This window comes from Acanthopagrus latus, chromosome 15 (assembly GCF_904848185.1).
Source record: "Acanthopagrus latus isolate v.2019 chromosome 15, fAcaLat1.1, whole genome shotgun sequence".
Lineage (NCBI taxonomy): Eukaryota > Metazoa > Chordata > Actinopteri > Spariformes > Sparidae > Acanthopagrus > Acanthopagrus latus.
In genome coordinates, this window is record NC_051053.1 from 6,119,965 (window position 1) to 6,144,409 (window position 24,445).

The 24,445-nt window shown below is 43.0% G+C and overlaps 2 protein-coding genes, 1 long non-coding RNA gene and 1 pseudogene across 8 annotated transcripts; 1 reads left to right on the forward strand and 3 right to left on the reverse strand.

The window, feature by feature from the left end:
• Positions 1 to 42: 42 nt before the first annotated feature.
• On the reverse strand, positions 43 to 6,639 carry LOC119033743 (peroxiredoxin-like 2A). Of its 4 annotated transcripts, none has more exons than XM_037124217.1 (7): positions 6,502 to 6,592; positions 4,448 to 4,693; positions 3,136 to 3,315; positions 2,567 to 2,658; positions 2,331 to 2,471; positions 934 to 1,098; positions 43 to 849 (listed from the first exon to the last, which is right to left on the reverse strand). In XM_037124217.1, exons 2-7 carry the CDS (start codon positions 4,638 to 4,640, stop codon positions 754 to 756), a joined length of 867 nt encoding a protein of 288 aa, XP_036980112.1. In that variant the 5' UTR covers positions 4,641 to 4,693; positions 6,502 to 6,592; the 3' UTR covers positions 43 to 753. The 4 variants fall into 4 exon arrangements, with proteins under 4 accessions (XP_036980112.1, XP_036980113.1, XP_036980116.1 ...); XM_037124218.1 differs by lacking the exon at positions 6,502 to 6,592 and adding an exon at positions 5,246 to 5,359; XM_037124221.1 differs by lacking the exon at positions 4,448 to 4,693 and having other exon boundaries at positions 6,502 to 6,639.
• On the forward strand, positions 5,361 to 23,790 carry mat1a (methionine adenosyltransferase I, alpha). Of its 3 annotated transcripts, none has more exons than XM_037124216.1 (12): positions 5,361 to 6,143; positions 9,084 to 9,162; positions 15,638 to 16,352; positions 19,064 to 19,141; positions 19,344 to 19,466; positions 19,568 to 19,680; positions 20,599 to 20,742; positions 21,310 to 21,435; positions 21,527 to 21,619; positions 21,718 to 21,900; positions 22,006 to 22,139; positions 22,394 to 23,790. In XM_037124216.1, the coding sequence occupies exons 3-12, from the start codon at positions 16,286 to 16,288 to the stop codon at positions 22,494 to 22,496; spliced, it is 1,164 nt and encodes a 387-aa protein (XP_036980111.1). In that variant the 5' UTR covers positions 5,361 to 6,143; positions 9,084 to 9,162; positions 15,638 to 16,285; the 3' UTR covers positions 22,497 to 23,790. The 3 variants fall into 3 exon arrangements, with proteins under 3 accessions (XP_036980111.1, XP_036980110.1, XP_036980109.1); XM_037124215.1 differs by lacking the exon at positions 5,361 to 6,143 and adding an exon at positions 6,559 to 6,690; XM_037124214.1 differs by lacking the exon at positions 5,361 to 6,143 and adding an exon at positions 6,579 to 6,716.
• Positions 6,732 to 8,834, reverse strand: LOC119033744 (annotated as a pseudogene).
• LOC119033745 lies at positions 10,810 to 15,739 on the reverse strand. Its single transcript, XR_005079362.1, has 3 exons — positions 15,612 to 15,739; positions 14,881 to 14,993; positions 10,810 to 11,018 (listed from the first exon to the last, which is right to left on the reverse strand). It is a non-coding gene; the product is annotated as an uncharacterized LOC119033745 (long non-coding RNA).
• Positions 23,791 to 24,445: the final 655 nt, after the last annotated feature.

Sequence of the window (24,445 nt, forward strand, 5' to 3'; positions counted from 1 at the left end):
AAAAAAAGAAGAAAAAAATCAAACACAGGAATACACTGAGGATATGGTGACGAGGACTTCTTTAATTTATTATTTCCTGCTAGCATTCTTGTGTACTGGTACGCACAATCTCTCTGTCACATTCACACATACAGCAACACCTGCTTCACACCACAAACATGGTGACAGTGGCTGGAGCTGTGTGTGTGTTCGAGCATCAAACCTGCTCCTCTCAGTGTCGAGTTTAGAGTCAGATTGTCATTATCACACACACAGGCGAAGCAAATGTACATAACACAAAGGAACGTTATTATAAAATGTGCCACTGACAGAGAATAATTACATGTTATTAAGCAAATTGACTTATGTTCTTCTCTAACGGGAAGATTTCAAGTGATTTTAAATTTAATGGTTGATGTACCTGAATAAAAATGCAACCTTTAAGTCCCTTTCTACCTGTTTCGTAATACCCGTCTCAAAATAAAAATAGCTTATAGGCGTCTGCAGAGGTAAAGACGAATAATCTGTGACAAATCTAATAATAATATTGGCTCTGTCTTGTACTTAATGGCATGTCATTCGTAACCAACAGTAAATTAACATGCAAAAAAAAGACAATTTTGTGATATTACACAACACCAACAGTAGCAATATTTCAGTGATGGATGATTGGATATTGACGTGTCACAGTAAAAATCATTTTTTCATTCTAGTTTTGATCTTAACCCACCGTACCTATGCCTAATGCTGAACATGTGTGTTAGGAATAACAACTTATTTCACTGGCACAATTTTCTTGACAGCCTCTAAAACATCTGCATTCTCCACCTTATCCCCGAACTCCTTCTCATGATGTTCCAGGAGAATCCCCTGCAAACAACAACGGGGGCGTCAACATACAGACGTGTCAAGTCAAAACTCTGATAAACTCCAGATGTTTTCATACTACGCTACCTGGTCTCCAGGTCCGATGACAAACACCCCTCCAAGGATGAAGCCCTCGCCGTTCATGTTTCCCTGGTAACCGGACCTCCAAGCCCGTATAAAGTTCTGCCACACTCCGAGGCGAATGAAGCCAAGGCCACCCATCTTCCTCTGCAGCGGGCCGTAGAAGTGTTTCTACAAACACATAGTTTAGTTTTAGTCAACTCAGTCTAGAGAAGTGTGAGTCATCTAATTCTCAAGATATATGACTTGTTTGTAATATATAATAATCAGTAGCCAGTTGCCCACATGAGGTCCACCCAAACTATTAGCCACACTAGAAATGGTAAGTCAATCACTGACCAATCAATTAAATAATCAATTCAATAGCTCGAGCTTCCTTGAGCTTTTAATAACTGAATTTCTGTTTCTCTGATATGTTATACTAAAGAAGACAAGAAAACTATAGATAGACAAAGTTTGTGTTCAGGACTTCATTAATGACGGTCGTAAACGAGCAAATTAAATATGCCGACTTGGGCTCTGGGAAACTGTAAAGGCCTTTTTTCTATAGTTTCTGACATTTTACAGAAAGATGATTCATCAGTTATTCCCAGTTTTTTTCTGCAGATTGACTGATGATAGCAATGTTCATTAGTAGCAGCCCTAATGTCAGCCTCACTACATTATGGTCATGATTTTGTGACAGGTTTTCATCATCAATGACTTCTGCTTGCACTGATCTGATTGGTATGCAGTGTCTCCCTCACGTTGACTTTACTTTGGAGGGCCAACCACGTACATTTGATGACCTATTCAAGCATTTTTGCCTGTTGTTATCCATCTGAGAGAACAACGCCGTAACAGAAGGATCTCTGTAGACATAATTGACTAAAAAGGACACGAGGTAACTGAGCCATTATATCTTATGTTATGCCACTTCTACACTTTGAAATTGATCTAAATATCCCATTCACCACAAATACATCCTACTCGTCCCCATGGGTGCTTCCAATGTTGTGTAACGTCACACAGATGCTCCCTCATCATTTTGGAGTAGATTTGCCCCCAGTTTACAGGTAGTAGTTCCAACTTCAAGCGCTGTTTCACTGCCCTACTCCGAGTTGTAGTAAGTGTTGTTGGTTGCTACAGTGTCATTTGGCACCACGTTGGTTTTAATAGTTTGTATAGGCTATATACACAGTTCGCACACGGCTCATCTGCTGTTGTGAAAACACAATCAGGGGTGAAGAGATCCCAAAACATGAGGTGGTGTTTTTGGGCAGCTTAATAAAACGTACTACTGACAAATACGGTCTACAGAGCAGACACGTACTGGGGGGGAGACCCATTCATTATCAGGTTGTTTACGCTGACTGACATGAAGGTGGAATGTAAAAGATGTGATGCTATCAACCACTGCTGACCTCTTCATCGATGTAAATGTCCCCAGCGAAGTGCGGTCTGAAGTCCTCGATCTCTGTGCCGACGTTCTCCTTCACCACGGCGACCAGAGGGACCCCGAGCTCTTCTAGCTGGGGCTTCAGAGAGGACAGCTCAGAGGCCTCCTGCAGAGAGAGAGAGAGAGGGGGATTATACCATCAGGGGAAATACCCCACTCACACTGTTTCAATTTAAACAATTTAAACACCCTCTCTGTTACCTCTCTGCACAAAAATCATCCAGGCCGTCGTACGGCCATGACCACAGCCCCGTTCACCTCCCATAGGCTTTTTGCTTTGATGAACGTGTTGTCTGCAGACACAACAAGAAGAAATTGTTTTAGAAACAAGGCTCCAGTCTGACACGTCTCTGATAACGAGAAATCAGAGTGTGAGATAAAAGACTCAACCTTCAAACAGAGGGAAAGGAAATAATTCACGATCACACTTAAATTTATACCTGTTTACATACATCTGTCTGTATGTTGAAATGCTTAAGAGCAACACAGTAACCCTAACTCTAACTTCAGCTAGAGGCAAAGACCCTTACAGTGATCTAATCTGTAATTCCAGCAGATTTAAGAAAGCAGCTTTGCCTTAAATGCGACACAGAGCGTCATTCAGGGCATGTACAAAGCATACAAACATGCAACAGTGAAGAAAACTGCTGATTCATGTGCTGATGTAATATTAATTCTCCTCCTGGTGGGTTCAACAACAGCCAGTGTTAATACAAACAGACTTATTGATGGGTGGCATTATTAAACAGCCAATCAGAAAGCCTGCCTACCACCCGTAGTGGAGCGCAGGTCAGTGTCTTCCAGGAACTCCAGCGATGCGTTGGCAGCTTTAGGCAGACACAGATCGGTGTTGGCCAGGAAGATCCCGGCTAGCGCCGCTCCGACAGCGCCCAGCCCCAGTGACCACATCCCCATCCCGAACAGCTCCCCCTCCAGCCCCGAGCCAGACACTGCAGCACAAAAAGGGAACAGCGTGAGAGGAAAGAAATGTCACAAAATCACATTGAAAGAGACGTGTTCTTTTCTTTGTACTCTCATTAATAATGCCTATTGTGGCCGGGCTGCTAAATAAGCAGACCAGTCTATGTTTGCATGGCACACTGTACATCAGGTTTCCTTTAATTCTTGCACAATGAGACATGAAATCTCTCTGAAGCTGAGCAACCAACAAGACCCGGCTTGCAGATTTTGGCCCGTGTACAAGCGTAGTATTATATCAGTCTGTGACAGTGGTGCATTTATACCAGCGCAGCCTCTTCTCACTTTCCTCTAATCTAAACCGCATCGCCAAGATTAAATATCTCACATTCTTATGAAACAGGTGAGATGCTTCTCAAATGTAACCACAGATTGTTGATATTTTTTTTACTTTGGCTGTGTGTGTCGCTAAACTTTGTACGGTTTATTTGCTTTCAAATACGGTTTATATGAACTGAGGGCTGCAACAAAGTCTCTAAAAAAAATAAAAAAGTGGTAAAACTTTATATAAGTGGAACCAGGATATCATAAAATCTCCTGAGGTTTTCTCACCATAAAGATCTGATACCGTTGCAACCCCGGTCAGAAGATAGTGTGCACTTTATCAGATCTCATGGTCTGCACCTCTTCAAATGTGTCTTTTGTCCATCAGTTACTCAACAATCACATTCATACGTTCAGTTTGATGTCAAAACCAGCCACTACTCAAGAGAAGCGGTATTTTGTATTTGAAAAAAAAAACAAAAAAAAACAGAGTAATAAATTGTCAAAAGTAGTTGCTGACAAATTGTCTGTCTTCTAATGGATTACCTGACTGAGTGTTTCAGCTTCTGTGCCCCTGCGCTGGTTTTTTCACACATTCTTTTTAATGCTTGAAAGAAAAAAATTATCACTTTTAAGCGGCTCGTCTATTTTGTCTTCTTTCATGACCCTCTTCAGTGTCATGAAGGTCTAGCACAAGGATTTAGCACAAAGCAGGTGGAAAGCAGGAAACAGCGTGCACACACAGGTCACGACTGCCACACGGTTTCTACAACACACTTTGGGTTTATGTTATGGTGGAGAGCAGCCAGCTGTGTAGGCAGCAGTCATATATATCCTTGCCTGAAGCGGGCTTGTTTGGGTCAGGACTGGCTTTGGCTTTGCTTTGGTGAAACAGAGCAGTCTGGGTGGTGGTTAGATACTGTGGCCTGGCTGCGGTGGAGGGCCGGCTGCTCACCGTCCCCAGACAGAGGGCAGAGCAGCGCCGGGACAGTCTCCAGCTCAAAGCTGACCATCGCCTGGACAGAGCCAGCATCCCGACCGTGGGAAAAGTCTGACCTTCTGACTACACACACGCTCAAGATTTCACTGCAAGACAGAAACACAAGTCTTTTCTTTGACAGTTAAACCACTCGAGCCATGCGACAGACCGTTTCAAAGACAGTATCATCCACCTCTGCTGCAAGCCCCGCTTTCAAGGATTCTGCATTGGATTTCAAAGAGAGAGAGAAAAAAAATACCTTGGCATCTTTCCTAGATTACCCAATTAAAACAATATAGCTACAGTTAAACCAGTGAGGCCGGTTTTATTTATGCTTCCATAAATGACGTTCAGTTCCCACCCTGAAGGGCATGCATTATCAAAATAAAGCCTTCTGATCAAAGTAAAGCACGCATTTTGAATTTGGGTTCTATCTCTCACTGGGGTGTGACAGTTCCTCATTGCAAATAAACTTCTCATTTTTGCTCCTCTGTCAGCTCAGCACACGAATAAAACTTAAAACACAAGACATGTAAGTCAGGCTACAACATGCCCCACACAGAAATGCACTTTGAATTAGACATGACTTTAAATTCAAGAAGGATTCAGATCTGTTGTATGTCCATAAACGAAAGAAAGTAAGAGCGTCTGATACTAACTTGTCTCTGCATCCAAAATACGCAGGAAAAGTCTCTCCCCTGGGATTTAGCTGTGCCAGTGTCGAGCAGTGAATCACCTACATGCATTAGTGCGCTGACACTTCTCAGTTGAGGGGGACAAAGGGCTGAAATAAATGATGACAGCAGCGGCAGCAGCCAATAGAGACGTGGAGCCCACGCCTCCAACACACAGGAAGAGTCGCGATGCCTTATAAGCTTCTGCAGGGCGAGCAGTGGGGAGAGCATCAGCACTGGCACAGACAGGCTGACATGATGCAGTGCTGCCCTGGTCTTTGTAAACTATGAACGCAGCTATTGAATCAAGACTTGTATTTATATTACTGACATGCCTGGAGGGCACGTAGGATGAACAGTCGCATAGCTGCTAGAAGTGGAAAGTGAGCAAGAACTTGTGTGTACTGCTGTGCTTCAGTGCACCAGGATGGGTCCGGGCTAACGTTACGTGTTTATGCTAATTACGTCAGATGTCACTGCAGCGCTAATGTCAAAACGGCTAATTCTTCACACGCTGTCGATAACTGATGTTCTTTTCTTTTCTTTCTTTTTTTTTTTTTTTTTTTTTTTAATGTTTTCAACCCCAGTTCTTACATAAAGCCCAATTAAAGCATGGTTAATAAATACTGTGATACACAAACATGACTGACCGGCTTTGTAGCTGTCAGTACTATGTCATAAAGTTATTATTATTACCAGCCGTGTGCAAAGTCAGTTGTGTAATGACTCATTTCGTGATAATTCGGACTCACTATTTACTAAAAGAATTCATAAATATATTTAAAAAATAAGTAAATAAAAATAAAACCGTATTTTGACGTTAACTTGTGTTAACTACTTGTGTGACGTTGCTGCTCCGACGCTTCTACTGGACACTGACACGGTGATGACCTTGTAACTAATCAATGACCGGCTATCTTTAACCTGAAATTAGAAACGCTCATAATATTTTAACATTTCTTAGACTGCTAATATTGGCAATGAGTGTTACATAACACATGCAGACTTTCAGTGTCCCACAAAGTTACTGTTGCTATGGCACGTAGACGGGGACGAAGCTGCCGCTGCAAACGTCTTATACATTAGCCGTTAGCTCGGCTAGCTTACGTTCTGGTTCAGCCTTTACTTTACCGGGTCTTGGCCCGGAGCAAACACGGTTTGTTGAAAAAGGTGCACTTGTTTAGAAGCAGTAACTGTGATTTGAATATAATGGGATAGTTCTGCAATAAAGTCACACTTACCCGAATCAATGACGCGACAAGCGGCGCCTCCAGGCTCAAGCGGTTTTGTAAACAGATTTCGGAGCAGGCGCACCAAACGATCCCCGGAGCAGGGAAACTAATCGAACAAGATCGCGGGATGAGAAGATTGGCGCTTTGACCAGTGTGTTTGTGAGGCTCAAGACGAGGCAAAACAACATACACGGACGGGTAATGAAGCACAGTCTTTTTTGCAAGTAAGACTGGTTTATTTGTTTATTTGAAAACACACAAAATGCACTTCACGACTCCAATCTCACTCACGTCAGGCCAAAACTGTCCCGTTAAAAGTGTTGCATTTGTGTGTCAGCATCAAACTTCTTTCCTCAGCAGAGTTTAGAAACAAATCTTCATTAAAACACACAAATGAGCATCACATAACTAGAGCAGAAATGCAGACAATGGGTCAGTTAAAGTGATATTGCATAACATTCCACCAAAAAGGTGAATGCATAAAATTTACAAACAGAAGAAATGCAATATGAGTACAGTACAGCATGTTAGACATTGCTGTAGTGTACAGAGAACTAGGCTTATGGAATTCAGACATGCAAATGGGGGCATGCTGCAGCCATTATTACATAACAGCAAACTGACAAACAGTCCATTCATTCACATTTTTGAGGGTCTATCTTGCCATGCTGTCATGCATTTTGCGGGCTGTTCTGAGCACTGCCAGTGTATTCACTTTGTCCCCAAACTCCTTCTCACGGTGCTCCAGTAGAATACCCTGCAGGGGAAAAAAAAAAACCACACGACCTCTTTAAAACAACAAGTTGCAGATCCAGATGTCAGAACTTTTTTACTCTGTTGGTTAATACCAACCTGATCTCCAGGCCCAATGACAAAGACTCCACCCAGGACGAGTCCTTCGCCTCTGAGGTTTCCCCCAAAGCCCCTGCGGTAGGCCCGCCAGAGGCTCCTCCAGACGCCAATACGCAGGAACATGGAGAGAAACATCCACCTCTCTTGAGGGCCGTAGAAATTTCTCTGCGAGGATTACATGGGTAGCTCATTAAATGGTCACTTGACAACTTAAAACCGTGAAGGGAAGGGTTTTGCAGAGAAGCAGACCTTCTGATCGAGGTAGACCTTTCCAGAGAAGTACTTCTTGAAGCCATCCAGCTCCTTGCCGATGTTTTCCTTCACCACGGCAAACAGAGGGACCTCAAGGTCCTGCAGCTGGGACTTCAGAGAGGACAGCTCAGCGGCCTCCTAGAGAGGGAGGGACAGGAAGATCCGAGTAGCATGAATTAAAGTTAACAAGTCAGGTGACTGCAGGTTTCTCATTACTGTTACACATAGCAGCATGCCATTTCATACCTCTCTGCACAATAATCATCCAGGTCGTCTGACAACCATGACCACGGCGCCAGTCTTCTCCCACAGAGTTTTGGCTTTGTGTCGCTCATGGACTGAAAGAGACAAAGGAGCTTTTTGAATCTAAATGTCGCTGATAAAAGATGACTCATCCTCCCCACATGAAGAACTCCAGTAAACATCTTGTGTCTTGTGAGGGAGGCAGTCCCTGTTTTGGCCAACAGTTTGTGGATTTATCTGACATCAAGACAGACACCAAGAATTTAATTTTTGATCAGTCTTGCAAATGTTTCCACACAACAAAGAGTGAATACAATTCGGATCTGTTTCTGACTTACCGCCTCCAGTGGTCTTCAGTTCTGTCTCCTCCAGCACCTCCAGGTTGGCCCATGCTGGTTTGGTCTGGAACCAGTCTGTGATGGAGCTGATGAACTCTGCAACAAACAGGCTCACCGCCTTCAGGACCGTAGTCACAGTCACCATGACTGTAAACTTGATCCAAAGGCCACCTTCAAAAACAAACAAAAAAAAAAAACGTGCACAAAGATGAACTTTTGCTTCTGCTTTAGGAACATGTCAACACAAAATGTAAAAAAAACCCAAAAAAGCTAGACTCACCGGGCTGCGCCTCGCTTCTGGTGTGGAGGAATCTGATGTTTTCAACCAGCCCCTTAAGCCCTCTGAGATCAGATCAGTCCAATCACAGTGAAAGCCTCGCTTATGTGAACGTAACGCGATAGAAATTCCTCAAAGGCTGCTGGGAAACAAGGCTCACGTTGAGCTGAGTCCTCAGTGCCAGGTTCGGCGTGGTGCAGAGGGGAGCTCTCATCAAAGAGCAGCACGGCCTCAGCCATGTCAGAACACCTCTAATTATTTATGTCATCAGTTATGATAATAATAATGATAATAATATTATTAATAATAATGCATTTTATTTAAAGGCACCTTTCAAAGCACTCAAGGACACACATAAGCACAACAAAAACAGGAGACAGGTTATTGCAATGAGGATGAAGGATAAGTTATGTTTAAGGATAACTTATGATAAGTTATGTTTCCTTTATTATTTTCAAACTGTTATGATACAGTGCACATACGAATATAACACATTGCTTTTGTTATTCAGTATTAGAGAACAAGCAAAAAAAAATACGCAGCTCTTCAGTCTCTTGGTCTTTATAATGAAGCTAATCAGCACCAGTGGTGAGCATAAACATGTCTTCTGGTTTTCATTGTGTCGTCAGGTCAGTGCCAAAGAAGCAGCAGAGGCCCTGAGATCACTCCAGCTTTTATCGCTCTGAGCAAGAGCGCCCCCTGCAGCAGGTTTGTGACAGTACACCAACATTCAGAGGCTGACTTCAGGGCTGTGACCAACAATTGATGTCATTGTTGATTAATCTTGTACCTCTACGAATTAATCCCATTAATACATTTAAATCCCAAATTAAAGAATCAGAGACAAATTCCCTGGATTTCGATGGTTTTAATCAAGCTGGTTTCGCAGCCAAGTCCTCAAAATTATCTTTTTTTTTTTTTTTTTTAAACACGAGTTCCCATTTTATGCGTTTTTCAATCTCCTTTTGTGTTTTGTGGCCATTAACCATGTGTTGTTATTTATTCTGCCGACTGTCTTGGCCGGGTCTGTCAATGGCACTCTCCTGGTTAAATAGGGAACTCTTTCCTCAGTCGGTTAATTGTTGTCGACACTTTTATGCCGAACCTGATAGGAGCTGCATTTTCAAAGTCCATTTTCAAAAACATCCGGTCTCTTTATTGTGCAGCTTTATACAACCACTGGACATGGCAGCTATAATGTATGACAGCACAGCAGTCGGTATAGTAAAGAGGGTTCAAGGTGTGTGGAGTGTGTGTTGAGGAGGTGAACTTACCTCACCTTTATGACTCTGTGCCAGAGTTTGGTTGTTTTGTTTTTTTTTTCTAGCTAGTTTACAATGAAATTTTGACAGGTCAGTGATGCGAACACGTCGGGCCGAACGTGCATTGCTTGAATGGTATTGTGGTTATATTTCACTCATTGGTGGCAGCTTCACAGAGGAATGTGCTGAGGGTCCAAAATGGGCTTGAACTGAGACGGGATAGGATGACACTCCACGGGCCCAGCTGCTGCACTCCCTCTGGCTGTTCTGCTGCTCAGCCATCTGCTCAACTGTGTGTGTGTGTGTGTGTGTGTGATAGAGTCAGCCTGGCTGCTTGTTTTTGATGCTCCTAGCAATTTCAGGTCATCTAATAAAAACACAAGGGATAGCCACTGGATTTCCTTCCAAGCTGTATGAGAGAGGGGAGGCTTACACATCAGACAGTCAGCCGTCCGCAGTTAAAATATGCTGAGATGAGTTAATGTACGGTAGAATCTGACGGCACACACAGCTCTCATCTGTAAAGTTCAATCGAGGTCCTCGAGGTTGGTCAGACTGTTTTGCCGCTGGTATTCTCATTGCGCATGCAAACATTAACTCACACACAACAACAGAGCTGTGTCTCCTTGGGCCAATGCTGCTCCAGTGGGGAGTGTGCGGGGCCGGCGACCAATCCCAGCTCAGGATCTGCACCCCACCTCCCATGTGGTGTTCCCGCTCGAATGCTTTGGTCGACATGTCAAACGCTTATCGTGTGTCTGTGTGTGTGCAGAGCCAATCAGAGAGCAAAGTGGGCAGTCGGAGGTAGTAATTACCCTCATAAGTTCATTTGAGTGGCCAGATCTGCTTCTGGATCTGTTTTAGGACGTTAGCACGAATGTTCAATCCGGAGGCTTTTTGATTGCTTTGCTCCCAGCGAAGAAAATTTGTAATGTTTGTATTCTGTGACCCTGAAACTTCACCTGGCAACACTGTAAAGAGAGGACAAGTAAATCAACACAAATATCCAAACACAGGGAGCCAGCTAAGGCTTCAAAAGTTTGTAAAAAAAAAAAAAACCCACAGAACAACACATATCGATTAACTACTTATAGTGGCAGACCTTGTTTATTGCCACGTCATTCTTCAGATAACAAGCTGTAAACACTAATCACGCCACAGTCTCTCACAAACGCCATAAAAGGCTCATTCTGGCAGAAACCATCCTTTTCTGACTTCCATCCAGATGAAACTGGTTGGTAACCAGACGAGCTCAGAGCCGCAGAGTGACGAGCCGCGGCGTTAGGTTGCACGTCCTTGAACCTGGGGAAAGACAAACAGGTGTTAACAGCCCCCGAGGAGGCCAGGGTTCATTTATCTCATCCTGTTCTGTCAAGTTTTAGTCTGACTGACTCTGTGACCCCAAAGCTCCGACCCCGGGCTTTTAAATTGAAAGGCACCAGAGGGTCAATATGACACACATTTCACAGAGCCAATCAGGCGGAAGGAGGAGACACTGTCATTTCGTCAGAATGATTTGGGATCGGGTCGGCCCCGGAGGGTTTTTTTTTTCTTCATAATTCCAATTGTGCCGTTTCAGTGATGTCACTTTTCTCACTTAGTTTAAGTCAACCACGCATCATTACATTTTTAGATGTGACAGTGTAGATAAAGTGTTCATATCCAGGCGACCTTCATGTTCTGTGCCGTGATGCCTGTTCAATGATTAGATGAGGATTTGGACAAACTGGAAAGCCCACTCACAGCAACACAAAGGTCATCAGGCCTTTATCATTTTACTTTTCATCTTCTGTGGGGCCCAGCAGCTCTGCAGATGAAGCTTCTGAACTTTAAACTTTATCTAGTGTTCCCTCTGTAGGTTTCATAAATCCACCTCCTCACATTGACCTGTTGAACTCACACCAGATTGACAGCAATATTTCCATCTCCAGTTCAAAATACATGCCGGATTTAAAAGAAAATAAAAATAAAATGTGTTGCGTCAGTAGTGTGATTGATGTTACAGAACGATTAAACATTTCAAATAGGGCTGGAGAATGACGCTGCTTTTCAAATAGGGCTGGAGAATGACGCTGCTGCGCTGTTTACAGTCGTAAAGCTGTCCTAACCTTGGGGACCACGATTGCATTGTTTTACCTGACAGCCTGATCTCCATGTACATGGTAACCAGCTCACACACAGTTTAAATATTTCACCTCTATAGGCTTTAAAAGTCAATAAGTTACACTTTGAGAGCTACGGCATCTTCCAGATGTTATTTTCTGAATCGGTGTGCATCAGCTTGAGCGATGCATCTGAGAATGAAACACAGTCCCCGGCACACATTCATCATCTTCATCTTTCAAGCTGGCATGTTGTCAAAACACTGATAGCGGTTATCTTTCAACGTAACCAGAACGTTCTTGTTAGAGTTGAATGAATCCCTTTCCCCGGTCAGTCATTAACCAACGTTTGGAGGCAAGCCGCACAGACTCAGAGGAGTCCATCTCCCTCGTTCACGTGTGCACACGTAACAACTGTGTGGTGTCTTGAGCGTTTGCACCTGGCTCAAAGACTCTGGTCGGGCCAAAATAAACAGAGGTGTATCATCCGGAGGTTGCACTCTGTGCTATCAGAATGTCTCCCTGCTCTCTCTCTCTCTCTCTCTCTGGCATCAGGCAGGAAATTCACATCCACGCTAGTTTAATCTAGTTTATGTCCATTACATGTAACTGTCTCTGACCTCTGACCTCTGTGTCCCAGTTCCACACCACATGCCAAATCTAGCTGGTTCTGAGCAGTCTTCAAATATGTAGCCCGTATGAAGCAGCATACACACTGTGCAGCATAAAAACTGTCATTGTCCTACAATGCAATGCACAAAGTGAACGGAGGCGGTACCCACAGCGGCCAAAAAATTCAAACATGTTTTTGAAGTGGTGGTTTAAACTATGTGAATAACTTTGAAAACAAATATCAAGATGTATTTTTGTCAGGGTTAATTGGTTGTGGTTTTCCGCACTAGCGGTCCAATTGCTGTGCAGGGACAGGCCTTGTGGCAGAGCGGCACTGAGCCTTGTTTGGCGCTGAATATTATAATCAGTAATATTGTTCATAAACACAGTATAGAAATGCATGTCTACTGAATCTCAAAGGTTTGGTGTCTCTCTCTCTCCATGGGAAGTATTATGTATGACTTCCTGTTAAACTGGTATGTTGATATAATATCTTGAGGATTTTTTTGTACAACAACTGCTAAAACAGTAGACAGTAGACCATTATTATAAAGTACAAACTGTATGTTTGTCCCCTGCATTTTTTTAGGAGGAGCTCAAGTCTGCTACCCCTAAACTGACATCATCACCATGTTTGAAATGTCTTAATTTCAACTAATTTTCAAGTGACGTTCTTTAGGGACACTAAATACATGATTCTAAATACACCAATTTTAGCTGAACACTTTATCTAATCATTTCAGCTTACTATTTCAACATTTTAGCCATTACTAGTAATTTGAACAGGGTATCTATTACTTTAAGCTAGCTATTTAAACAGTTTAACCATTACTTTAAGCTAGTTATTTGAACAGTGTATCCATTATTTTAAGCTAACTATTTCAAGAATTCATGCATTACTTTCAGCTAGTTATTTGAATAGTGTATCTATTATTTTAAGCTAACTATTTAAAGAATTCATGCTATTCAAGCTATTTGAACAGTTTATCCATTACTTTAAGCAAGCTATTTGCACAGTTTATCCATTACTTTAAGCTAGTTATTTGAACAGTGTATCTATTACTTTAAGCTAACTATTTAAAGTATTCATGCACTACATTAAGCTAGCTATTTGAACAGTTTATCCATTACTTTAAGCTAGTTATTTGAACAGTGTATCTATTACTTTAAGCTAACTATTTCAAGAATTCATGGGTTACGTTAAGCTAGCTGAACAGTTTATCCATTACTTTAAGTCATGTTGACTGTTTATCCATTAGCTAGTTTTAGTTGTCTTTTTCAATTGTCACTCATCTGTCACCGCTGCAGCGTATCACTGAAACACTTTACTTTTAGCTAACTTTTCAGTTTTCTTGTTGCTAAAAAGCAGTTTTTCTTTCAATTGCTCTTAGCTTTTTATTTCAACTGCCTTTAGCTAAGTACCTAACTGTCTGTGACATTTTTGAGCTAATTATTTGATCAGTTTATTCAGTTTACCGATTTTAGATGCAAATGTCTAATTGTTGCTAGTGAAAGACTAATGGATACTTGTTTCTGTCCCTCAGCAGCGTTATATCACACCCAGCATGCAGCTCCTGCCTGTGCAGGTTTGATTTGATTCTCCTGGCCCGGGGTAAAATTAGGTCAGCTTGCTACTGCCTTAAATGGCATTTATTTTTATGTTAACACAGCTGTTTCCAATTTTCGCCCATCGCTCTAAACAATACAAACACTGACGTACTGTATAACTGTTAACATGTGTGAAGCCATAACGTCCTGTGTGCCTGTGTGTTCAGCCAGAAATCTGATGTGGAGCAATTGTTTTAATGTAACATTGTATTGATTATTCTTGCAGTGGTCTCACAGTTCTTGTCACTGCTTAAGAAAAAAAAAACACAAGCTGCATCTACCAAAAGCACACAGATGTCATGTTGAGACCTACAGTCCAACTCTAGTTTTACAAATACTCAATTTTTTTGACTTTGATAAAATTGTGAAGAGCAACACATGAATTAGATTGAAGTTCTTGTTTTTCAAGTCAGATCTGCTTCAAATGAGGCTTTTCAGCGGTGAGGAAGAGCGGTATTTCATTTGACTCGCTACCGAGGGCTAGTTTAAATTCTCCTCTCATTTCATGAGGCCAACTCGACACCAACTAAAATTAGAGCCAGATGAGAGAGAGCGATGGAGAGAAAGGGTTTGTCCCGCTGCACTGTTTACACTACAACAAAGAGGAGAGATGTGTTTACCTCTCCCTGTCTGCAGGGATTCTATACCATATGAAAAGGTACAGCGTCGGTGTCTGTGTGAGTCTGACAGTCCCATTGTTTCTCCAGGTGTACGTTCGTGCGCGCGCATACAGTGTGTTTGCGTGTGTCTGCTTGCATCACTTGCACAAACCATCCTATACAGCCTGTGATTTTCTGTAAAAAAAAACAAAAAACAAAAAGAAAACAGGCTTGGTGAATCACCTTAAAGGCCATGAGATATCTGAGGGACACATCTTCATTATTTGATCTTCTCCCAGGAAATGACTCGATATTTTTCTGCAGTCGTGTGCAGAGACCGAAGCCTCAGGCTGGGACTTAGATGGAAAACAGAGTTCAGACAACAGGTGACCGTCTGTCCTAAACTTGATTATTGGCAGTGATGGAAAGTAACTGCTTACACAGAGTTCTGTACTGAAGTAGAAATGTCAACTGCTTTTATTTTCTTTTTCATGCCACGTTATACTCCTGTTCCACTACATTTCGGTGGGATATAATGTATTGTGTCATTTTCATGTTATTATTTATTTGAATCTGCTTTTCAAAAACATTTACTGGAGACTTAGTGAAAAAATGACGCATACCCTGGTAATACGCAAGTACAAATACCTCAAAATTATATTCGCTCAAATTGAAGTACTCGGCTAAACTACTTAACTACTTATTTGACTCAAAATTTGCGAGAAAAGCCGCAAATGCTCACATTTAAAACTTCAAGTCGTCAAACGTTTGGCATTTTTGCCTCGAGAAATCATTGAAACTAGTGACCCAATAAAATTCACAAATGTTCATTTATACTGTCATGATTTAGTTGCTTGCCTATCAATAATAAACATTTGCTTGCGTTCTTTTGCCACTATTGATCATGCTAACATTGCTCAGTACATGATGTAAACAGGAGCAATTGCATCATTTTCCCACTTGACAATACCTACCTCTTTCTCTCTCCCTCTGTCCATAGGTGGCCCCGGCCGGGTCGAGTTCCAACGGACAGAGCAGTCCCACTGGTGTGACGGGGGGCAGGGGAACCCCCCCCACACACTCCCTCAGGTTTAAGATGTTCCTGCTTCCACCTAAGAAGCACCTCATCCTAAAGGGGGTGACTGTAAACACACGGCCAAGTATCAAACTGTACGCCAGGGGTTAACAAGCAGCTTCCACGAGCTGAAATGCCCTCCCATCATCCACTCCCCCCTGAAATGGACTGTCCCATGGATTCACATGACGTGTGTGTGTGTGTGTGTGTGTGTGTGTGTGTGTGTGTGTGTGTGTGTGTGTGAGTGTGTGTGCTTGCATGTGTGTGTGTGTGTGTGTGTGTGTGTGAGAGAGAGAGAGAGAGAGAGAGAGTGTGTGCGCGCGTGTGTCTTCTCTTAGCCATATATATTGGGCCATGTGGACACAGACGTGGAGTTTTGTAGGATAGACTCTGTGTTGGCTGCAGGGCTGTTGGCCTCCCTTTCTTCATTTTTCTCTTAAAGAGTACCAGCAGGAATATAAAGCAGCCTTCAGAGCTCTCTGGAGCGCTTGTTGGTGGGAACAGAGGAACCTTCTTTTTTTTCCCCCCTGAGAGCGCTGAGTCTTTGCTTGAGTACCTGGCCCTGTAGCAAAAATGAGTGACCTGCCGGACGATGGCTCTTTCATGTTCACATCGGAGTCCGTAGGAGAGGGACATCCAGGTGAGTCCTCAACCGACGGTAGCCACCTGGCTGTGCACCTGACACTCAGAGTTACACTGGAAATATTCTTTATTGAGGTTTCAATTCAAAGATATTTAACAACGTGTCACATCATTAGTACACTTTTTAAAAGGAAAAAAAGAGAATACAGTTGCAACTTATATTTGTGGACACACAGAGAAACACGATACAACTTTTCTACCAGAACAGCGCTTTTATTTGGCCGAAATATTGACATGCGCGGCAATAAATCTGTGCAAATGGATCCGTATGTCCAAAATAACTCCACAGTGCTGCGCGTTTACGCTCCAAGCATGGTTGGTATTCCATTCACAGCAACATGTGTTTACTGCCCCTCACTCTCACTCTTGCAGGCAGCAGGACCTGAATGTGTGCGTGACAGAGTGGTGTAAGGTTACACGCTGAGGGGAAATAAAGTGACCAGTTGGGAACTTAAGGCTGAGTGTGCAAAGCTGCTGGCATATTTTCATACAGGGCATAACCCATCTACCTGTCCAACAAAAAAAGTGCATGCAAACTGCACTGCCGCAGAACATCCTCTCTCTCAGCCTTATGCTGAAGTGTTGGCTGTCGAATCTCGTCCAAACAAATGAACAGCTGCGTGTTGGTAACACTTCGCTCGAGTCCCCTGATTCAGAATTCGCGAGCAGAATATGCATATAAACCTCCAACCTACAGGGGAAAACTCAGTACAGTCTCATTCTTTTAGTCAAAGCTCATGACCAAAGGCTAGGGACGGAACGTTGATTGACCGGTGGATCAGAAAGCTTCGCCTTCCAGTGCATCGCTGCTGACATCGCCCCGATCCACCTGTCCGTCTCGCGCCATTTTACCCGCACTCATGGACAAAACCCAGAGACGCTTGGACCCCTTCGCTTAGGGCGGCAACTCGAGCCATGGCCTCATACTTGGAGGTGCTGACTCTCATCCCAGCAGCTTCACTGACGGTTCATTTAGCGAGTTCACCGGGGTCAGTCTGGGACAGCATCACCTCGGACTCTGCACGTATCAATCAATGGCAGGGATGTTTCGGTTACATTGTGACAGGCGGACTAGACGCTCTTTCATTGTTTGAGTGTCTGACAGCCCAACACTGATATTTTAGTCCAGAGAATCGGTGATGACAGACAACCCTGGCGCAGGCCAACAGCCACAAGAACACAGCACTGTCACTTTGGATTTATCGACGTGTAGTTATGTGTTTGGTAGGCAAGCGACAAGATCTGGGGTATCGGAAGTGTTCTGGTTTCCATTTGGAGTCTGTTTTTAGTTGTATCGACCTAAACAAAGCTGACGGGCATCTGCCAAAATCATATCTCGGAACACATCAGTTATTGTCTGATGTCTATTTAGCTTTTGCTTACTTTTGCTTTTCTTTTTTAAGACATGGCTCTATAGACTTAAGCAATGTCTATCAACTCCAAGACCATTCATGTGTCTCGAGCTGCGCATCGGACTGTAAACAATGACCAGCGTGTGAAAGAGGCAGTCTTAACCCAAACATCTGTTATCCAGATATCCTTTGACTACACCAGAAAACATTTTTAAAAATGTAGAAGTTTCTTTAAAGTGGTGCAAAACTACATTTTACTGAGTTATGAACCATTTGATTTGTTTTTATACCGCTTCTAAATACTAAACCGATGGACTTATGAGACCAATATGTTATGTAAACACCTGAGGAAGCTTTTCTAACCTACAACCTAGTGATAAAAGTTCAGTCGTACTCTGAACCTTTGCCTGTAGAACCCCCACCCTCGTCAATGTGTTGTAATCCTCTAACTTACATATGACCTCTGTGATAGACTGATAATTAGTAAACACAGCGGAGCTCACCAGTTGTGCAGCTTAAATTAATCACACACTGACTCAAGGTTCTTTATTTTACATTACTGAGTAGAAGATACTTAGTTTTTTAAGTTCTTATAAAACAAATGACATTCATAGCGAGGAAGAAACGTGCAAAAAGAAAACAAACTAAAAGAGCGACTAAATGAAAAGAAAATGAAGAGACACATGAAAACACATGATAATCATAATCTATATAAAAGCAGTGCTGTGAGGTAAAGCAGGCAATTCGGTTTTCAGCGACAGCCACACGGATCACTTTGCTTTCTGTGACTAACAGAAAACAAAACCGTGTCCACGTGTCACACCTCCCCGAAGACATGCTGGCTACTGAACTCTGTATAAGTTTCCAGTGTTAGATTTCCCATACACTGTTTGTACATTGACAGAGGTGTGTGTCCTTGGCAAAAAGGCTGCGGTGCACACCTTTTCGATTTGATAACACACTTTGAGGTCTGCGCTGTTCCCACTGATAGCGGACATTTTTTTTGTGATCGGAGTTGGACCCATCACAGAGGTATGATGTTGTACAGCCGCCCGGTGATGTTGTTTGTGTGTTGCTTTGCTTCAGCGGGATGCAGAGAGAGATAAACACTTGAGTCATGGCTGCTGGAAAACAGTCTTCTTGTTTAGGGGTGAGGGTTAGCACGTAACCTTTCCGAGAGATATTTTGAAAGTTCTCTGAAGCTAGCAACTTCTTTTGTTAATGCAAGCAAAACTGAAATATTGGTCCAATATGTTTTTTTTTTTTCTGTCCTACAAACACGTCCTTAAAAAAACACTTTCGGTGCGATTATAAATTCATATCACATCATCTAAATGTTTTGCCTGATGATCCACAGACAAGATTTGTGACCAGATCAGTGATGCCGTCCTTGACGCTCACCTGAGGCAGGACCCTGATGCCAAAGTGGCCTGTGGTGAGTAAAGCGGAATTCAGATCGATGGAGAGCATTTGTGAGATTATCTATTGTATTTTAAATATTGACCTCTGAATGGCACGGGATGACCACATGAGGGCTTAAACCCTGTGAGCTCCCTTTGAACAGCTACCTACAAGATTTCTTAAAAAGTGTTTTTTTTTGTTGTTTTTTTGTGTAATCACGCTGATTGTTCTGACAGAGACGGTGTGTAAGACTGGCATGGTGCTGCTCTGTGGAGAGATCACATCTCGAGCCAACGTGGACTACCAGAGGGTTGTGAGGGACGCCATCAAACACATCGGCTACGACAACTCCGACAAAGGCGAGAAAGCAGCACAGGAATCAGCAACAACAGGGTTCGTTTGCGCGCCGTGTTGTCAGCCTTTAACTTCTCTTTTCTCTCTCTACCCCTCCGTCCTGCAGGTTTTGACTACAAGACATGTAACGTGCTGGTGGCTCTGGAGCAGCAGAGCCCGGACATTGCTCAGGGCGTCCACGTTGACAGACAGGAGGAGGACATTGGCGCTGGAGACCAGGTAGGACTGTCGCAACAGCGCAGCGTTTTGTCTGGCTCAGTCAAAGAGGCAAATATCAGAGTTTGTTTGACCCAATATGACATGTAGTGGAACAGAAGTGGCTGTTTTAAGTTATTTATTCAGTCATGGCAGATAATCAGATAACCCCCCTATGCTGTTGCCTTAACTGCTCTATAAACCGTGAGCTGGTTGCGTCCAGCGACTCCCCACCCAGGGGTCAGGTTCCACCAGAGGCTCAGAAGATAACTCTGAGGGGTTAGGAGATGATTGATGAGGGTCGGGAGGAAGGAAAAACAAAGTTCTGCCACACAAATGTGTAATTATTTCATGTTCTAGTGAGTTATTTAAAAATGTTACCTTGGACACAGCTTTTACATGAGATGTGACAAGCAAAGCGTTTTGATACCAGAGGGCTTAGCCTTTAACAGCACTTTGCATTCAATCAGTATCTCAAAATCGTAAATGTCTTCAGTTATATTCCATCGTTGAAATGTAGTTTTTAATTTTAAAAAGCTAACAATTAAAAAAAAAAAAAAAAAAAAATCTCCTAGATTTATTTGCAATATTTTCATTATCATCTTTATATTTGTTTTACCTTACTGGATGTGATCACTGTTTTATGTCCTTTCTTCCAGTTTCTTCACACCTTCGTACAGATTTACTGTTCCTGTTGCTGCTCTGCCTGAAGTATTTTGCAGCTTTTTCTTTGTATGGATTGTATTATCTCTGTCTCACCTGACTGTCCTGATGCTACATCAATATAACTCGCTCTAGCTGACCCCTCTCAGGCTGCAGTGTAGCAATAATGTGCATATCAATAATATATCGTCCGTCATCCGACATCCTGACCTGCACAGTTCGCCTCTGTTGTCTCTGCTCTGACCCTCTCTTGTCTCTCTCTCGCGCTCTGCTCGGCAGGGCCTGATGTTCGGCTACGCTACAGATGAGACGGAGGAGTGCATGCCCCTCACCATCGTCTTGGCCCACAAGCTCAACTCAAAGATGGCTGAGCTCAGACGCAACGGCGTCATCAGCTGGCTGCGTCCCGACTCTAAAACACAGGTGACGCTTCGTGTTCTCCCGCAGCACAAAACAGAAGTCTCTGTGTGAACGAGTGTATTGTTGTTACCCTGGGCGTCCTCCAGGAGATTTATTTTGGTGCCAGCAGACACAAGCGGATCAACGGTGGCTACTGTAGCTGTTTCAGATAAAGCTCTCTGTGTAGAAATAATAGACTTTTGACTGATTTGGAGGCAGTTAGCCGCTGACTGCAGGTCTGAGACATAAAGCGTCTAATTGTTTTGTGTTCCAGGTCGAATTTGGGTTGTTAGAACATCCACGAAGCCGAACAGCAGCTTTAGATTTAGCCCAGATTGGACCCAGCACAAGTTTACACTAGATCAAAGAGGTATTAATGAATTAATAAATTAACAAAGTACAGAAACAGCCATTTTAATCCGGGTTGTTTAAAGGAAATAGGGCCATGACTTCATTTGGAGTTTTAGGTGAGGTTCTGCGCAATTACACGATTATTGGAAACTCAAATCGTCCTGTGGAGAAATCTGGGTCATTAGCGACAGGAGTTTCCAGCGTTGTGTACCGACGTCTGATTTCTCTTCTGCGCCACAGGTGACGGTCCATTACGAGCAGAAGGATGGAGCCGTCATCCCCAAGAGAGTTCACACCATCGTGATCTCTGTCCAGCACGACGACTGCATCTCACTGGAAGACCAGAAGAGGGTGCTCAAGGAGAAGGTAGCCCCCCCCCGTAGACATACACCTCACACGGCTCCGGCTGATGTTTTTATCAAGAAATGTAGTCTTAATGTTGCGTCAACTCTGCCAGGTGATCAACACTGTGGTTCCTGCTAAATACCTGGACGACAAGACCATCTACCACCTCCAGCCGAGTGGCCGCTTTGTCATTGGAGGACCCCAGGTGACCGCCACGCACAGACTGCTTATTTTACCTAAAGATTAACTTATCTTTATCACCGCTCCTTTTTGGTGACCGTCCCCCTTTGTTTCGCCGAGCAGGGCGATGCTGGTGTGACAGGCAGGAAGATCATTGTAGACACATACGGAGGGTGGGGAGCTCACGGCGGCGGCGCTTTCTCTGGCAAAGACTTCTCGAAGGTCGATCGCTCTGCTGCCTACGCCGCTCGCTGGGTGGCCAAGTCTCTGGTCAAAGCCAAACTGTGCAGGAGAGTCCTGGTTCAGGTGAGTGCCCAGGTTCGCCCGGACACGCAGGAGGGCTGAGGCCGTCTGAAGCGTAGACACGCGCTGATAAAACCACCTCCCTCTTCCCGTCTGTGTGTGTTACAGGTGTCTTATGCCATCGGAGTGGCCCATCCCCTGTCCATCTCCTTGTTCACCTACGGTTCCTCCGAGAAAACAGAGACAGAGCTGCTCCACATCGTCAACAAGAACTTTGATCTGCGGCCAGGAGTCATTGTCAGGTAAACACTACAAACTGTGGGGATTTCTGCTGCTTTCTTCTCCCTCTGCGTGTTATTGGATTTTACCGCTAGAGGGCGACAAAGTTGGAACTTTTCCATTTGTGCACACAGTGGCTTTAATGCCGGTGTGTGTACAGACGTGAAACCAGTCAGCAAAAAAGACAGGCAAAAATGGACAACCGTAACTACATCGTATATGGAATTTAAAGTTAGACTGGTATTAATCTGCGATGGTTTTATCTCTTCCTCCCCAGGGAGCTGAACCTGAAGAGGCCAATCTACCAGCAGACAGCCTCTTACGGCCACTTCGGCCGACCAGAGTTTACTTGGGAGATTCCCAAAAAGCTTGTCTTCTAAATACTCCACCTGCTCTTCCTGATCGACTCACCCGGAGGCTGGACGAGATGCCTCGTCGTAGGGCTTCATCGACTTATAGGATATTTTTAATCGGAAGAACTAAAGCCAAAGTGAGGGATAAATCAGCTTTAAAGATAAGATAAAGATAATTATACACAGGAGTGGTTGAGGCTGATGGACATATAATGGGACACAGAGAACATGTCAGAAACCAATTTTTTTTTTTCTAGTGCCTAAAACAATCTAATTATTGGTGTTTCAGTACAATCACTAGTCAAAGAGTTTCCCTGTTAGCGTAAGGGAACACCACAGCAACTAAAACCCTCTGAAGATAAACACTAGAGGCAGAGTGTTTTACCTCAACGCTGTGACCTTCATGTGACCAGTATAATGTACAGAAACAACCTTGGTGCTTCACTTTTAAAAGTGTTTTATCCTGTAAACGCCACAAGTGTAACTGTAGTTCAACCAAAGGCTTGGCTTTAAAAGAAAACGTAATCTTTTTGTTGCGACTGTAAAAATTCCTTCTTTTTTTTTTTTTTTTCTCTCTAAGTCTTCTTTTGTAATGTGTGCCACAGGAAGCTGTTTGCACTGTTACAGTCGCCACTGAACAAGAAGACAGGTCACTAAAACATGGGGAGAGCACTTATGTCTTAATGTTACAATCAGTCCAATGTAAAATAGCCATGCGGTCTCATGTTTCCACACTGTTCTTCTTTTTTTCTCTCACTGCTCTTCATTTTCATATCAAGGTGCTTTTATTACCACACAGATCTGTATCTTTATGTCTTTTTTTTTTTTTTTTTTTATTTACCCGCAGGCCTGCTGTGTGTGTCCACAAACGTGACGCATTTCAGCAAATAACCAGAAGTCTTAACTCTGATCTGATTTTCAATCGATCTCTGCGCTCTTTGCAGTGAATAAGTGGACCACTGATGTCTTACATTTGCTTAACTTGTACTATAAGCTTCTGTTGATCCGAGCTAATATCTGACACACTATGATCTTCTATATCTTTGTGATACTGAGCTAATTTGTGTTTACTGAAATATTTAGAAGACTGTCCACGCTTAATCACAAAGTATTTAATCTAATTATTTGCGTCTGAAACACCTCTGAAGGGAGGGAGGAAGTGTGACCAGTGTTCACTTTAAAACTTCACGTGCTTTCATCTACAGCCGACATTGTTTTTTTGTATGAGTGGTTTTCCTCAGCGTAATGTGTTAATCTGTGTCACCTACTGTGGACAAACTGGACAATGTAAATAATTGAACAATAAAGAAAATTAAAGATGTACACTGTCACCTGGTCTTTTCTACCTGATAGATTAAAGGAGAAGTTCACTGACTTTTTGAAAAATCCTGTTAATCCTTTTAGTTCCTAGGACATATATTGATGAGGAAAAGTATGTAATTTTGGCAATGTCATATTAATAACAGCAATATGATGATGGTGAAAAAAATAACGCTTTTGGTGATTTAGGGTACCACCAGACTACAAAGCAGCCAGAAATGGTACACGAGATATTGCAAAGGCAACTGCATTATTTCTGTTTGTATAAAGAGAAAAGACAAGATAACCTTCTTGTTGTAGGAAGAAGAAAATTGTCCTCCTCAACAGCCTTAATCAGTGAAAACATATCATTTGAAAGTATATGATAATATGCAATAAAATACCCGCGCTGATTAAAGCTGCAGAACGATGTGTTCTTGAGTTTCGAAGGATTTGTCCTTCAAAACATTCAGGAATTGCTCGAGAATGTTTTCTGTGTATTGTCTCCCCCAACAGTGAAGTGAAATATCCACCCTTGAATCAAACACAAACAAAACATACAAACGACTCAAGTCCACATCTCTGGAAACAGCTGATGTTCTCACGGATGGGTCACGTTTGTTTATGTAGATCATATCGAGGCATCAGTATTAAATTAAGATGTTTCATGACAAGTT

Bases quoted from the DNA above. Each gene is read 5' to 3' on its own strand.
- mat1a (XM_037124216.1), top strand. From the start codon at position 16,286: ATGAGTGACCTGCCGGACGATGGCTCTTTCATGTTCACATCGGAGTCC. The intron at 19,142-19,343 runs GTGAGTAAAGCG...TTGTTCTGACAG, and splicing joins TGATGCCAAAGTGGCCTGTG to AGACGGTGTGTAAGACTGGC. The intron at 21,620-21,717 runs GTGACCGCCACG...TTCGCCGAGCAG, and splicing joins TTGTCATTGGAGGACCCCAG to GGCGATGCTGGTGTGACAGG.